Source organism: Gopherus flavomarginatus, chromosome 4 (genome assembly GCF_025201925.1).
Source record: "Gopherus flavomarginatus isolate rGopFla2 chromosome 4, rGopFla2.mat.asm, whole genome shotgun sequence".
Classification (NCBI taxonomy): Eukaryota; Metazoa; Chordata; order Testudines; family Testudinidae; genus Gopherus; species Gopherus flavomarginatus.
This window is the reverse complement of record NC_066620.1, coordinates 175,641,975-175,658,203: the sequence shown is the minus strand read 5'-3', so window position 1 is coordinate 175,658,203 and position 16,229 is coordinate 175,641,975. Positions and strand designations below refer to the sequence as shown.

Here is a 16,229-nt window from a genome sequence, read left to right as displayed (position 1 = left end):
AAATTAAACTATACTTCATGTAGTAAGGTACTTGGCTTTAGAAAGTGATAATTAAAGGAATTAAAGCTGTAATTATGCAAATAGGGGAAGTAAACGTAACACAAATTTGAATAGTCTTTACAATAAATAGTTGCCCCAATAAATGCACAACAGTAAATAGGTGGTGAAATCACAGACAATCACTGCACTCTTGAATGAACTCATGTAGAAAAATGATAAAAGAAAAAGATACCCTATCGCCTCTGGGTGAACACTTTTCACAAAGCAATCACTCTATATATGACTGTAGCAGGGTGGACCCCTGCTCCTGCCCTGAAGGGGTTAAAAACAGCCCTGGGAAGGGGCTGTGGCTGGAGAAAGCAGCCTTTAGGCTGGGGAAGTGGCTGTAGCTGGGGCCACGCCCCAAACTGAGCAACGGGTCCTCATAAGAAGGCCAGGGGAGCTAGAAGCGGTCAGTCTCTCTCTAGCTATAGAGGGAGATGGGCCTGGCGTGCCGGGAGCTAGAGGCAAAGTACCTGAGGGGACCAGGGCTGAGGACAGGCTGAGGAGCGGGGGAGCTCTAGCCTAGAAAGCCCCAGGCTGCCGCCTAGCATTAGGCCACGAGGTACTGGAGGTTGCAGGGAGCAACCCAGGGGTAGGCAAAGGCTGCAGGTCCAAACCCCTTTGCCTATGATGAGTGGCTGATACTGCTGTCTGCCCCAGTGAACGGGGGTTAGGTGGAGACTGGGCAGTAGCCATATACTGAGGCAAAGTGGGGATAGAGGGTGGGGGTCCCCCGGGAAGGGGAAACACTCAGAGAAAGGGGTGACTGCTTGGGGGCAGCACTCCATGTAAAAGGGCACTGGGTCCAGGGAGGGACATGGGGCCAGAGGACAGGTGGATCACCAGCCTGCAGAGGGCGTTCCGGAGCTGGAACCGAGCTAATTCCCAAAAGTAACCAGCAGGAGGCGCCATGGGGGTGAGTCCGGCCCATCTACAATGACCTATCAGTCCTCATCCTTAAAGGAATCCTGCACACTTTCAGAAGACCAGCCTGGGAGCTTAAATTCATAACTTTGTTAGACACAAAAAAAGTGGACTGAATAGAGACACTGGATTTATGGCTTATTACAACAATCTATAACCCACTAACCTCCTCCCCACTCCCTCACAACTGCTCCTCTCTTCCTTTCCTTTCTATGACTGGAGAGGTGTTTACCTGGCTACTTCACCATGAATGGTCCAGTGAAATATGCATTAACTACTTATGCTAAATAATCTGTTCCATCCTGTATTTAGCTGTGATACTCTTAGTTAGTTTCCCAGACCTAAAGAAGAGCTCTGGGTAAGCTTGAAAGCTTGTTTCTCTCACCAACAGAAGTTTACCCAATAAAATATATATTAAGTCATCCACCTTGTCTCTCTAATATCCTAGGACTGACATGGCTACAACAACACAGGACACAAGGCATTACTGGCATTTCTGCAGGCCCTAGCGGGGGTGTGTAGGTTAGAGTGGCTTTGTTTGTTTATTTCTGAGAAATCTGTCATTGAGCAATAGATATTCTACTCCAGGAATTTTTTTACATATGGGTTCCACAGGGATTCTCCTTTGTTCAATTTGCATATGAGGGGAGATTACCTCATTCTAAAAAAAAAAAAAAAACAACCTTCCTTGGATTAATACACTTTTCAGAACAAAGTACAAAACTGATTCTGAAAGATTGTGTGGTCTACGGGTGGAGTACAGGATTGAAGGCAGACGTACTACCTCTCCTTCTGACCTCAACACAGGGAACAGGATGGTGTGAAGCCAATGGGATGTACCAGAGCTCTTTTCTGCTGAAACTTGACTGGTATATGGGTCCCAGAGAGACACACAAAATGTTCTAAATTATGTAGGTTTTGGAGTCAGGACCAGCACAATCCACAATCCACAGAAACAAGGAACTGTACTTAGACCCTGGACACATACACACCCTTCCCTGTTTCTTCCCCCACACTCACCACACAAAGCAGAGCTTGAATGTGGGAGAGTTCCACCATAAGTAAAAGGGATATTAATACATACATACCCTACAGAGTTGCTGTGACAATAAGTTAATTAGCATTGTACAAAAACCTGAACATTCCCTGAGATAGCTGACTAACAGATTCTTCTCTCACTCTGTTTCTTCACAGTGCACAGGAAACCCTGGCATCCATGCCCAGCCTTTATGTATAGGTCTTCTCTATCTGATTAGTTTAAGCTACAAATTATATCTGTACTTGCTTGTGTCGATTATATTAGCATTAAAAATTTTTGTGGTATTTTTGTATGAAAGATATTATTTAAAAATGTGTTGTAATGAATGTGTGAAATGGACCCAAATAGTGAAATCCTCATACCTTATTCAAGAGCATAAAGCAAAATCATGTACACATATTCCCTTTCACAAATTACTTAAGTAACAACAATATCCTCAACTATTCTGTAAACAGTATATGCAATGTTTACCCAGATCCTAAATCTCTAATGAACCCATGAGTCAAACATGGGTCATCATCCACTTAAAGGAGCAACTATATAGCTTCTATGACAATATATCTTTGACTTTTGTTAAAAAATAAAATAAAAATAAAATTAAAAAGTTGCACCTTGCTTTGAGAGTGTTGATTTACAAACAAATTACATTTCATTTCTAAAATACTTAATAGTGTAAACAAATGTGTTATTCAAGACATTCTCAGTTTGCAACAGCTGATTTCAACCAGTGGTAGTCAATCTTATTTATTTGTTTTCAATTTATCAGCAGAATGTTAGGAAAACAAAATAGTCTCATTTACAGTTATTACAGAAATGAAGTAAATATAAAACACTACAAATACAAATATACTATCAGAAAGCATGCTATTTGGTAAACAAGAATGCGCCTTACCCTTACAACTATGCCTTTCATCACCTCCACTCCATGTGCCATTGGATCTGCACTGTATGAGTCTTTGACCCCCTAAATAATAGCCAGGACTGCAGCTCAGCATGACTTGACTTCCATACTCATTCAGTGACCCAGATATCAGTCTCCAGATGACATGCTCTGAGAGCAGAGTCTCAATGCTGAGGCAAGTTGCAGCTGTGAAGAATGGAAATTTGTATATTAGCACTTTTCCCTGACATTACTTCACAAAAAATAACTGATGGTCTTATTGACAGGAGGCTTTCCATGTGAAATGAAGCATGCTGTGAACATTTTTAAAATACAAGCTCCAGTAAAGAGCAACAGACTTTGCACAATTCAAAGGGATTTTAGTAGTTTGTAGTACATTGCAATTTAGATACAATAGGACAATTATATAGTTATATACAGTTACATTTTCTAAGATAAAGACAATTTATTTAAAATTAAATAATCATAGAATCATAGACTTTAAGGTCAGAAGGGACCATTATGATTATCTAGTCTGACCTCCTGCACAATGCACGCTACAGAATCTCAACCACCCACTCCTGTATCAAACCTGTGTCTGAGCCATTAAAGTCCTCAAATCATGGTTAAGGAAAGACCGAACTATAGACTACAGTGGGTATATAAGCAATAGCAGACAATGATGAAATACTTAATAGTCAATGGGGAATCTTCTCAGGATATAGTCTTTTGTTATCTAATGCAAAAGACAGTCCAGTTCTATCAACAATGTCTGATAAATGTAACACTTTAAAAAAATGTTTCACTTCACTGCACTTGACATTTACTGGGCTCTAACTGGATTCTTTCAGGTGTATCCTATAAACACACTGTAGTGAAGAAAGTTAAATATTCAATCCTAATTACCTGGAAACTGATGTACTGTAAGTACACCATGGCAGTTATGACATTACAAATTGGAGCAGTTGCCATTAAAAAAAAAATCAACATTTGACACACCACAGTGATGTCAGTACTGCAATTTCTCATATTCCAAGTTTGGGAAGATAGTGTACTTACTATAAGTAATGGAGAATATCAGTGTTACGTTTCTCATGATATTCATGCAAGTTATAACTGAATTTTGTGTGAACTGTCATAGGAACTGTGCAATTTATAGTGTAGTTGGAGATAATTTCTCAAGCCTGCTGTTGACTTTATTTATTAAAGTTCAAAGATAAAATTCACAGAATATTTTTTTGGTTAGTATGAACATTATTCAAAAAATATGTGCTAAATATTAAAGTTGATTACTTTTTAATCTGATTTCATTTTATTACAATATTTGGGAATATGTATGATCTTAAAGAAAAGAGAAGAAACTCTCAAATTCAATACCCTATATTCTGAATTTCAAAATTACATTACTATAGAAAAATAGGGTACAGAACTTACTAGTGAGTGCCTTGTCACACTGTGACTATAGGAAGAGGCAATAGCCACTAACATTTGTGAAAAGAAACATTTATCCTCCTGACCCATCCCCCCGTCCCACCAAAAAATGAAATACAACTAAGAAAACAATACAAAATACAAAAATTTTGCCTTTGAATCTGGCCACAGAAATTAAGATACATTCCAAAGATCCTGTTTTAGCAATCATCATATCCAATCAACTACATAATCCACTTAGGCAATTGCATTACTATTACTAGTTCATATAAAGGCCATAAGGACCTGAAACAAATATGTAAGAAACCCAAAATTGTGCTAAAAAATAAAAAGGTAACTAAACATAAAAGTGTCTGATTCTTATTTCAACTAAGCCCTTTTACTCCACTCTGACAGTGTTAATGAGCCACAAAGTGGTTATAAATTACAGTTACTCCCACTTTTAGGCTACTTTCCATTGCCAGGGTGATGTAAAATAGTCTTACTGCAAATGTATCAGAGGGGTAGCCGTGTTAGTCTGGATCTGTAAAAGCAGCAACGAATCCTGTGGCACCTTATAGACTAACAAATGGGAATTTAGCCCTGAAGTGTTTGGTGCATAGAAACAGTGAGAGAAAAAGAGAGTTAGTGAAATTCTTGGACTGTGATTAAAAAATTATGCATTTTTAAAATTTAAATTTCCTCTGGTTTGTATTTATTTTTAACTATTCAGAATATTTTAGTATTTCGTGATTATAAGTACGTCTTTTCCAGTACTTCATGCACCCATGGTATAGACTCAGTCATTACAAAATACAGAACTGACACTGCTGGAGGCCTATGTGGGAAAGACGCAATAGTTTCTGAGCTGGGAAAATTACCCAAAGGGTGTGTGATTAGCAAATATGAGGCTATACTTCCAAACAGGGATGACATGTAGATATCCCAGATCTTTTTCAGTTTAATCCAAATGTGGCTATCGAATTGTACAATAACGTTGAAGTGTCCATATTTTGAGATAAGTTAGGGTTCCCTGTCGCCATTAAAATATTTCACAGTTTTTGGAAGCAGTTGCTAGTTTAGGTGATCACTTCCTATTTGCTAACATTATTTTAGCTGCTAGTAATTTTTGTTTGTTTGTTTGTCTCACAGCAGCTCAAGGTGTTTCCAGATACAAAAATCAGATGCTGAGAAAAAGTGGTTATTTGCTTATTAGTAAATTATAAATAAATTATTAAATGATCAAAAAGTTTAACTCTTCAATATAAAATCGTGTAGGTCTATCATATGATATACATTATTTTAAATAGTACTTGTGGCACCTTAGAGACTAACAAATTTATTTCAGCATGAGCTTTCGTGAGCTACAGCTCACTTCTTCAGATGCACAGAATGGAACACACAGACAGGAGATATTTATACATACAGAGAACATGAAAAGATGGAAGTATGCATACCAACAGGAAGAGTCTAATCAATTGAGATGAGCTATCGTCAGCAGGGGAAAAAAAACTTTTGAAGTGATAATTAAGATGACCCATAGAAGGTGTGAGGAGAACTTAACATAGGGAAATAGATTCCATTAGTGTAATGACCCAGCCATTCCCAGTCTCTGTTAAGGCCTGAGTTAATTGTGTCTAATTTGCATATTAATTCGAGTTCAGCAGTCTCTCTTTGGAGTCTGTTTTTGAAGATTTTTTGTTCAAAACTGCCACCTTCAAGTCTGTCACTGAGTGGTTAGAGAGGTTGAAGTGTTCTCCCACTGGTTTTTGAATGTTATGATTCCTGATGTCAGATTTGTGTCCATTTATTCTTTTGCAAAGAGACTGTCCGGTTTGGCCAATATACATGGCAGAGGGGCATTGCTGGCACATGATGGCCTATGTCACGTTGGTAGATGTGCAGGTGAACGAACCCCTGATGGCGTGGCTGATGTGATTAGGTCCTATGGTCACATAAATACCACCCTATACCGGAAACCCACTGACCGCTATACTTACCTACATGCCTTCAGCTTCCATCCAGGACACACCACACGATCCATTGTCTACAAACAAGCTCTAAGATACAATCGTATTTGCTCCAATCCCTCAGACAGAGATAAACACCTACAAGATCTCTATTAAGCATTCTTAAAACTACAATACCCACCTGCTGAAGTAAAAAAAAACAGATTGACAGAGCCAGAAGAGTACCCAGAAGCCACCTACTACAGGACAGGCCCAACAAAGAAAATAACAGAAGGCCACTAGCCATCACCTACAGCCCCCAACTAAAACCTCTCCAGCGCATCATCAAAGATCTACAACCTATCCTTAAAGATGATCCCTCACTCTCACAGATCCTGGGAGACAGGCCAGTCCTTGCTTATAGACAGCCTCCCAACCTGAAACAAATACTCACCAGCAGCCGCACACCATACCACATAAACACTAACCCAGGAACCTATCCTTGCAACAAAGCCCGACGCCAGCTCTGTCCACTTATCGATTCAAGTGACACCATCATAGGACAATAGGGAATTGGTGGGAGACAGGGAGAAAGAAGGGAGGGGGAAAGGTGGAATCACTTTGTTTAGATTCATGGCACTTGAATCTGTCTATCTCTCCAGGATAGCCCAGGGAGGGAATGCCTGGGAGGGGGAGAAAAAACGTGATTTCTCTGTGTTGTGACTCAAGGAGTTTGAATCATGGTGATTTCCTAGTGTACCCAGGGCGCGAAAGATCTGGGAGGAAGAAAGGAGGGGAAATGGTTTATTCCCCTTTGTTGTGAGACTCAAGGAATTTGGGTCTTGGGGTCCCCAGGGAAGGTTTTGGGGGGGACCAGAGTGCTCCAAAACACTATATATTTTTGGGTGGTGGCAGCTTATCAGATCTAAGCTGGTAATTAAGCTTAGAGGAATTCATGCTGGTACCCCATCTTTTGGACTCTAAGGTTCAGACTGGGGAATTATACCATGAAATATGCAAATTAGACACAATTAACTCAGGCCTTAACAGAGACTGGGAATGGCTGGGTCATTACACTAATGGAATCTATTTCCCTATGTTAAGTTCTCCTCACACCTTCTATGGGTCATCTTAATTATCACTTCAAAAGTTTTTTTTCCCTGCTGATGATAGCTCATTTCAATTGATTAGACTCTTCCTGTTAGTATGCATACTTCCATCTTTTCATGTTCTCTGTATGTATAAATATCTCCTGTCTGTGTGTTCCATTCTGTGCATCTGAAGAAGTGAGCTGTAGCTCACGAAAGCTCATGCTGAAATAAATTTGTTAGTCTCTAAGTTGCCACAAGTACTCTTGTTCTTTTTGCGGATACGGACTAACATGGCTGCTACTCTGAAACCTGTCATTATTTTAAACAAATATTCAGTAACTTTCTAGATCTACCATAAGGATAATTTTCATCACTGCCTCTTTCAAGTAATGGTTTTAGAGAGAAATATGGTTCTTTCAAAGATGAAAGGGAGCCTCATCACCAGTAAAGAGATTCAAGCTCAACCACAGGGAATATTTTAAACCATTTTAGAGATAAGAGGTTCACCTATTTCAACCTCATGGAAATGAGCTCCCAAAATAATGTCTCTTAATCTGACAGATTTTAGTAGGTCACTTTGTTGACAGTTCAGATATACAAAACCTACCTCCATTCTAACAGCAAACACACTTTTCTACATCACTTTTACGTTTTGCCACAGCACAATACAATTTCCATATGAAACCAAATATGTTATTGCCAGAGTACAAGATATGTTCTCTCTGATTCATGGCTATATGCAAGTGTAACTGACTCTAAAATGCTTCTTGAGGTATTGCAGTTTTTAATTTTACAATGAATTATTCTGATTCATTAGTTTCCACTTCATTCAGGAGATAAAAAATAAACTAGCAGTTGCTTTATTTAACTCACCCAGGTTTTCTGGGTAGTGCCATAATGAATTAGACTTCTCGGTCTTCCCTTTGTGAAGTACAGAGACTACAGACATTTGTCATTTACACAGATGAAACTATTTGCATCAGAGATTATTTCAGCTTCATCCAGATGTAAAGAAGCAGCTGTCTTCTTTCAACATTGATTTGTTTTTATGAAGTAATGTGTAAGCGCTGCTTGTTACTAAGTCTAGTTCAGCAAATGTAATTACATATCTAAAAGTAAGATTAGGTGTTATTTCAGCAAAATGATTTCATCTACATATACTAATATCCATGTATACACACAAATGCAGGGAATTCATTTTGAACTATAATCACTATAAAAAAGCACTGAGAAATGGAGCTACTGTAGCATTATAAAATATGTTTGTCTCTAAATACTCACCCCTGCACATAAGGTGATACTGACAAAAAAAAAAAGTAGTAGTAGTATACCAAATTGAGCTGGAAAACAAACATATTTCTGGAATCTTTAAAAGGGATATTAATCATGTTGCTTTAGCTGTATTAGGCTCCAATCCTTCCAAGATTTATATATGTGCTTAAATTTGTATATACTATTAGTAGTTCCGCTGAAGTTAATGGGATGAATCACAACGCATAAGTTAGGCATACTCACAAGTTTGGAAGGACTGGGGACTTGATTTGTTTTCAGCTTTGTGGTCTTCAGTTAGGTTTTTAAAATAAGATATTTACAAACCTGTATTTTAATAAAGTTGTTGATTTAATCTTCTCTTTAGGAAGCACTAGAAATAGTGTAAACTAGTTTGTCTAAAGAGCTTAATTTGCATATTTCCCCATAAAGCAATTTTGCCATCTTTAAGGTCTATAACAAATCCCCTTTTAAGTTATTTAACTTTGCCATGGCTTAATTAAACTGTTTACTCATATTGTGTGCCGTGCATTTTCAGCACAAGCTCCAGATGCATTCCTGATGCCTTCAATCCCAGATGTACCTTCATCATTTCCATTAGTTGGAACAGGGTTCCTATTGTAAGCTGTAAAGACCCCTAAATATTTTAACTGTGTTTTTCAAAGAAGCCACATTTGACCATTGGGAATCTAAAGTCTATAAGGAACAAAGGCTCAAGAGTCACATCCATCAAAATGTACTCCCCAATGCACCTCATTTTGGATCATTAAGGTTTTGACTCATGTCTGGAATGGTGGGAGTTTGGAGAATATAATCTCTTCTGAGGCTGCTGCAGAGGGGAAGAACAGTTCCCCTCCTTCTCACCTGCTCTGAGAAAGGACAACTCCTGAACACCCTTCTTTAAAGGGTTTGTAATTATGAATAGCTCTTAATAATGTCTTGTTCCTGCCTCTCATCCTGTGCAACAATCACAATCTGGCCCTTTGAGATCTTCAAGGCAGACTGATTTTTCCTCTTCAGTTGAGTTCTTTTGATGGCTGTCAGCCATTGCTTGCCTTGACATAAGTGACAAGAGCATTCCAAGTTCTATGCCAGTGTTCCCTTACACATGGTGCTCTAAGCAATAACCTATATGCCTGTATGCATTTTCATTACTTTTTCAAGAAATAATTTTGATAAATGCACTGAGTGTATAATGGAAAAATCACTAGTTATAAGAGCTAGATATTATTATTACTATTATTATTATTATTATTATTATTATGTGCAAGTGTAATGGCATGAGTTACTTGGCTGCTATCCCTGTAACTAGTTTTCTCTGATTAAAAGAAATGGAAAGTGCAGCTTACCATGCATTGTCCTTGATTAACAAAATGCCAATACAATGACGATGCATCATCTAACTACATTCACAGTTTTTTGTCATTTATAATACAATAGATGCTTTGTTTTAGATCCTATTTGTGCCTCAGGGCAGCAATTCATTCAATTAAATTATTGTTCAGAAAGATAATGAAAAATAGAAATGATGTTTCTTCCAGAATTGCTACACATGTATCATATGAGAGCAGTAGCTACTACTTTCTAAACCATCATTTTAGTTTAGAATTCTAGAACTATCAAGCATGTTTCAAAAGAAAATCTGTAGTATGTAGATTTGTGTAAAGTTATCAGTCTGGCCCAAACTGCTGTTTAAAATGTTTGAAATGAGGAAATAAGCATGCACACTTGGAGGAGTTGTTCTTAAATATTAAAGAACAAGAATAAAGAAACCATGAAAAAGAACAGTAAAATTATTTATCTACAAGGTCTATTTTTTTTTAAAGTAACCTTTAAAATTCTGGTATATTACAAACTAGGTTATATTTCCAAATCCATCCTCACTCGTTTTCGGGAAGCAACCATGAAAGGAAAAACAAATGGTGACTGAATTTAATATTTTATTTTAATTGAGTAATACACTTGATTGTATTTATATTTATCTAGATAGATATAAAATCAGCAATCACATATACTCTTTATAATATAACACCTATTAGATAAATATAGAAGGCCATAGCTTTCTGATGATATATTGTATAAAGCAATGGTACTTAACCTTGGAGAGTTAGTAAGACACTTTTCAATCTACTGTAGTATGAGAGAGCTAGCGAATAAGTGTACTGTGACATCCTGACATTGTACCATGATGTCTGAGTTGTGACCCAGAGGTTTCAACAACTCAGCAGTTTTAGTTTATTGACATCTTCTCAAGAGAAACATCACAGTGAAATACCATAAAATGTGATGGTGATTATTTTGTGGCACGTCATTTCATGACACAATATTTTTGATCAGATCCTTGAGTATGGTTCAAAAGTAGAGTGCAAGTTGGGGATGGTGCACAAAGCTTAAAGCTGGCTTTGCGCTCCCCTGATCCTGGTGCTACTCTGCACGTAGCTTTTCTCTTTGTACATTGTTAAAGCAACCTCAGGGCAGCCTGCTCCCATGGAAGAAAAAGGCAACATTTCTATTCATTTCAGTGGAATGAATATTTGGAATTTTGTGCAGTAAGCAGCCAGCAAAGTACTAAACTATGATAACTGTGCTATTTATTATTTTCATAAGATTTTAAAATTACACTCTGCAGTTTTCTAGGGAGTTAAGAACCCCATCTTAAAAACTTCTTGGACCAGATTATTCCCTTGTCTCATGCCCCTTTATGTTGCTTTAACAATACAAAGATGATGGAGAACTGCCTCTCTGAAAGGACAAATGGGGATTGCCTTGGGGTGGGTACAACTGGCTGTATGCCATTACACATCCCCAAAAAAGTGTAAAGAATACTTCTGGGCAGGCCATAGATGGAAGGAATCACTGCCAGAATGTACTGTGAGCTGGAGACCTTAGCCAAAGGAGACTGTTCTAGCTTACAAAATTTAGGGAAGCCCTCAGAGCATTCTGGGTTATGAGGGGATTTAGTAGCAATCTGAAGCAGTCTGCTCTAAATTATGCTGGGAATTAAGCAGAGCATGGGTTCTGTGCCAACCAGAGCTTAGCTGGACCAGGCATGTGCCCCTTTTCCTGAAATATAATTAAATAATATCTGCAAGTGACAAAGTATTAATGGGAAAACCATTTGAAGCTTGGATTGTAAAAATGTAATTGGAGAAATTCATCTGCATCACATATCTCATATGAGAAATATGATGCCTTGGTGAAATGCTGAAGATATATATTCCACTTTCCTAAAAGATTAAAGAAAATAATTTTATATTTGAATGCAAATCACTCCTCTTATTCTTTAGTCTTTTAGGAGGGGAATCGCATACTTATTCCCAGTCATTACAATAATACAATACTGTGTACTTTGAATAAATGGTAGGAATAAATACTTAGTTTTCAGAATGGAGAGAGGTAAATAGCGGTGTTCCCCAGGGGTCTATATTGGGCCCAGTCCTATTTAACATACTCATAAATTATCTGGGGAAAAGGGTAAACAATGAGGGGGCAAAATTTGAAAATGATACAAAACTATTCAAGATAGTTAAGTCCCAGGTTGACTGAGAAGAGTTACAAAAAGATCTCTCAAAACTGGGTGACTGGGCAACAAAATGGAAGATGAAATTCAACATTGATGAAAAACAAGATGAAATTCAACATTGATAAATGCAAAGTAATTCACATTGTAAAACATAATCCCAACTATACATAAAAAATGATGGAGCCTAAATTAGCTGTTGCCATTCAAGAAAGATCTTGGAGTCATTGTGGATAGTTCTCTGAAAACATCCACTCAATGTTCAGTGGCAGTCAAAAAAGTGAACAGAATATTGGGAATCATTAAGAAAGGGATAGATATAAAACAGAAATATCATATTGCCTCTACATAAATCCATGGTATGACCACATCTTGAATATTGCATTCAGATGTGGTTGCCTCATCTCAAAAAATGGTATATTGGACTTGTAAAAGATTCAGAAAAAGGCAACAAAAATTATTAGGGATATGGAACAGCTTCCATACAAGAAGAGATTAATAAAACTGGGACTTCTCAGCTTGGAAAAGAGACGACTAAGGGGGGATATGATAGAGGTTAATAAATTATGACTAGTGTGGAGAAAATAAATAAGGAAGTGTTATTTACTCTTGCTCATAACACAAGAACTAGGGGCCACCAAATGAAATTAATAGGCAGCAGGTTTAACACAAACAAAAGAGAATATTTTTTCACACAACACATAGTCAACATGTGGAATTCCTTGCCAGACGATGTTGTGAAGGCCAAGATTATAACAGGACTCAAAAGAACTAGATAAGTTCATGGAGGATAGGTGCATCAATGGCTATTAGCCAAGATGGGCAGGGATGGTGTCCCTAGCCTCTGTTTGCCAGAATCTGGGAAAAGGCGACAGGGGATGGATCACATTATGATTACCTGTTCTGTTCATTCCCTCTGGGCACCTGGCATTGGTGACTGTGTCGAAGACAGGATAGTGGGCTAGATGGACCTTTGGTCTGACCCAGTGTGGCTATTCTTATGTTCTTATGAATAGTTTTTTTTTGACTCACTAAAGCTGAAACCATGTATTCCTCACAGCAATCTCCCCTATATTCCAGAACATAATGAATAATTATATTTCTCATTGATTCATGCCAGATCCGATGCCAGTTTACAATTTGTGTAGCTTGCTGTTATCATGCAGCACCATTCAATTTTCTATTCTTGACATGTCATGGGACATTTCACACCTTCTATTTCATTCCAGTCTTAAAGAGAGCTATGACAGACATCCCCCAGAGTGTTTATAACAAAAGTGAAATAACAACACTTAAGTTCCAAGTATGCTTTGGTGCCCTCAATACAGTTCATAATATCAGGCTTGATTGCTACTGAGGGAGGGCTGTAAAGTGTAGACAGCCATTCTGATATGCAGAAAGGTTGGCATCAATACCATTTACAAAAAAACAACCACCCACAGGACTGGGAGACAGCTACAAGATCCAAAAGAAAAACACATATTAGAGATGGTAGCTAGTGGCTGTTTAAAGCCATTTTTGAAATCATCATTCTCTATGTGTCAATATGTCTTCTGCATAGGATCAAGGTGGGAGATGTTATACACAGGGTAGCTGATAAGTGTTCCCATTAGATTTGGTTGGAAAACAGAAGATAGAAGCAAACGGGGATATGGCTGCTGCCAAGATTGGGGCTTAAGATCTGCAACATTTGCTTAAAAACATTCTTCCAATCTTTATCCATTAGTGAAATATAGTGTATGAGGCAATGAAATACATTTTATCCAGCTGCAGCCAAGGACCTCGTGATTTCTAGATGCTCAGCTCCATGGCAGCGATCCTGGATGTTCTAGGAGCCCTGTCTCTAACAGATGGTAATCTCTCAGGGAGCCTGAGAGCCCCGGGAATTATGATTTGAGCCTGGGCTCTTCCAGTCTCATTGCCATAGAGCTCCTGAGATGAGCTCCCAGGATCCATGGCACTAGGACAGCCTCACTATGTGGAATCTCTAGGGCTGGTGACAGCAGAACTCCAGACCTGTGGGCCTGCTGTCAGTCCCAGGAAGCATAGTAAATTTCACAAACACCATGTGGTGATGTTTCTGACATGAATTTTTTTCAGGTTTTCCATTTTGGTGAGCAAACCAAAAACATCTGGTTTTAGTTTCAACTGAACTAATTTTTGTGAGATTTTTGACAAAATCTGAGCTCTCAAACCAAAAAAATCAACTATTCACTCAGCTCTGCTGTTAATAAGATTTAAACTCAAGGTTTAAATGCAGTGCTTCTTGGTTTGACTCTGCAAAACACTTTTCTGGAAAGTTCCTAAAGGACTACAGTAAAGAGTTAAACTGAGGAATTGAGGGGCAGGAAAGGGAGTATAACAGTAACAGTACCTAATTTGACCTGTTTCCTAGGTATATTTGTATTCAATAATGTACTTGTTTGTGCTATACATTCATTACCATCTGTGTAATTCTTAACGGCCTGAAATGATCACAGTTTAGACCCTAAACTTGCAAAAGAGTGTCTGATCCCTGCAAACTGCACACTTTTCTACCTGCACAGTTGCACAAACTTTAATAGGAATCTGCACTGGCAGAAGAGTGTGCTTTAGGATCAAGGGATAAAGCTTTAAGATCATGTTTGTTCTTTCATCAGTTTTGAGATATTCATCTTTGCTTTAACATATAGATCTCAGATACTTAGGGCCCAATCCTTCAAACATATGCATTCTTAACACAGTTCTTCTACTGAAGACAATGGAACTTTCAGGGTAATAAAGTTAAGTATTTGCATAAGTGTTTGCAGGATTGGGACTTTAGCCATTTCTTTTCTAACTAACACAAATCTACTTTTTTTCATAGCCTCCATAAATATGTTTAACCTAGGAAAGCCTTCATTATTCTTGTTTGCTAAGAGCTTGTCTGCATGGGGAAACTGATTGGACTAGTTATTCCAAAGTAGTTCCCCATGTAAATATGATTCCAGAGAAAAAGTCACTTATTTAATAATAATTAGTGTACTTCCAAAGCAGAGTAATTATTTTGGAATAATATCATTTTAATCCAGAAGAGACTACCCACATTAATGATACTCCAATTTCCCCTAATTTACATATATTTGTAGCCCTCATACACAAACATTAAAATGTACAGAGTCTCGTATTCTCATTCAGTGTTCACATCTCACTCCCCATCAGTACCCGGCCTGAGCTGGGGAAGCTAATGATCCAAACAGCAGACCAAATTCGGTGATGAATCCTGGTCACATGCCACCTGAGGCAAGTTGTGCATATGCTAATAAGATTTTCAAAGCAAGAATTTTGGCTGAGATTAATATAAGAAACTATATCATTACTTTCTAATTAGTATTTTGCATATCATACCTTTAGATGCACATGATATTCCCTATTACACTACCTGCAGAGTTACTTGTTTCATTTTCAATTAACCTTATACAATAACTGACCAATATGTCAGTCTAACTAAAACTAAGGGAGATCTCATTCAGAGGGACAAATTATATTATACACAACTAAAAATACTGGGACCTGGATAAAGCTGGTTTTCCAACAGAATGTGCTCTCAGGTGGAAATAGTGATTTGTTGAATATGGTATGTCCCAATTTCAAGAAATTTTCAATTTGGAAAAAACAAAACAAAACACATCATGAAGTATTTTGTTAATGTCAGAGTGTTCCAATTAAACATGTTTTATACAGAACATTTTTCCTTTTTTTCACAAAACAACTTTTCATTTAAAAATGTTTTATTTTATATTATCAAAACATTTTGAGAGGATAAAGTTTAAATGTTTCATTCCAATTTGATTAACCCAAAACAAACAAAATCAGAATTTTTGTTTCATGGGAAATTTTGAAAATGTGTGATTTGTTCTATTTTGCAATGGAAAAAAAAAATCAAACCTATGGAATTTAACACAAAACAAAAACTGGCTCCCATCCAGCAATAGCCCTTGAATATTTTTTCATGAATAAGGACAACACAATTCAGGGACTGATGCAGCCAAAAGATTATTAAATTAACTTCAGTATAGCATAACTTTTATTTGTGAACAATGAGTCAGTAGTCAACACAATTTAGATATTTGTGGATGTTATTCTT

At 37.6% G+C, this 16,229-nt stretch overlaps 1 protein-coding gene across 3 annotated transcripts in view; it reads right to left on the bottom strand.

Moving 5' to 3' along the window:
• The window catches only part of CSMD1 (CUB and Sushi multiple domains 1), a 1,994,958-nt gene that overhangs the window by 132,112 nt on the left and 1,846,617 nt on the right, over positions 1-16,229 (bottom strand). For all 3 annotated transcript variants that reach the window (XM_050950505.1, XM_050950506.1, XM_050950507.1), the window contains exon 51: positions 2,898-3,092. In XM_050950505.1, the coding sequence (XP_050806462.1) occupies positions 2,898-3,092 (195 nt within the window). The remainder of the gene's footprint in view (positions 1-2,897; positions 3,093-16,229) is intronic.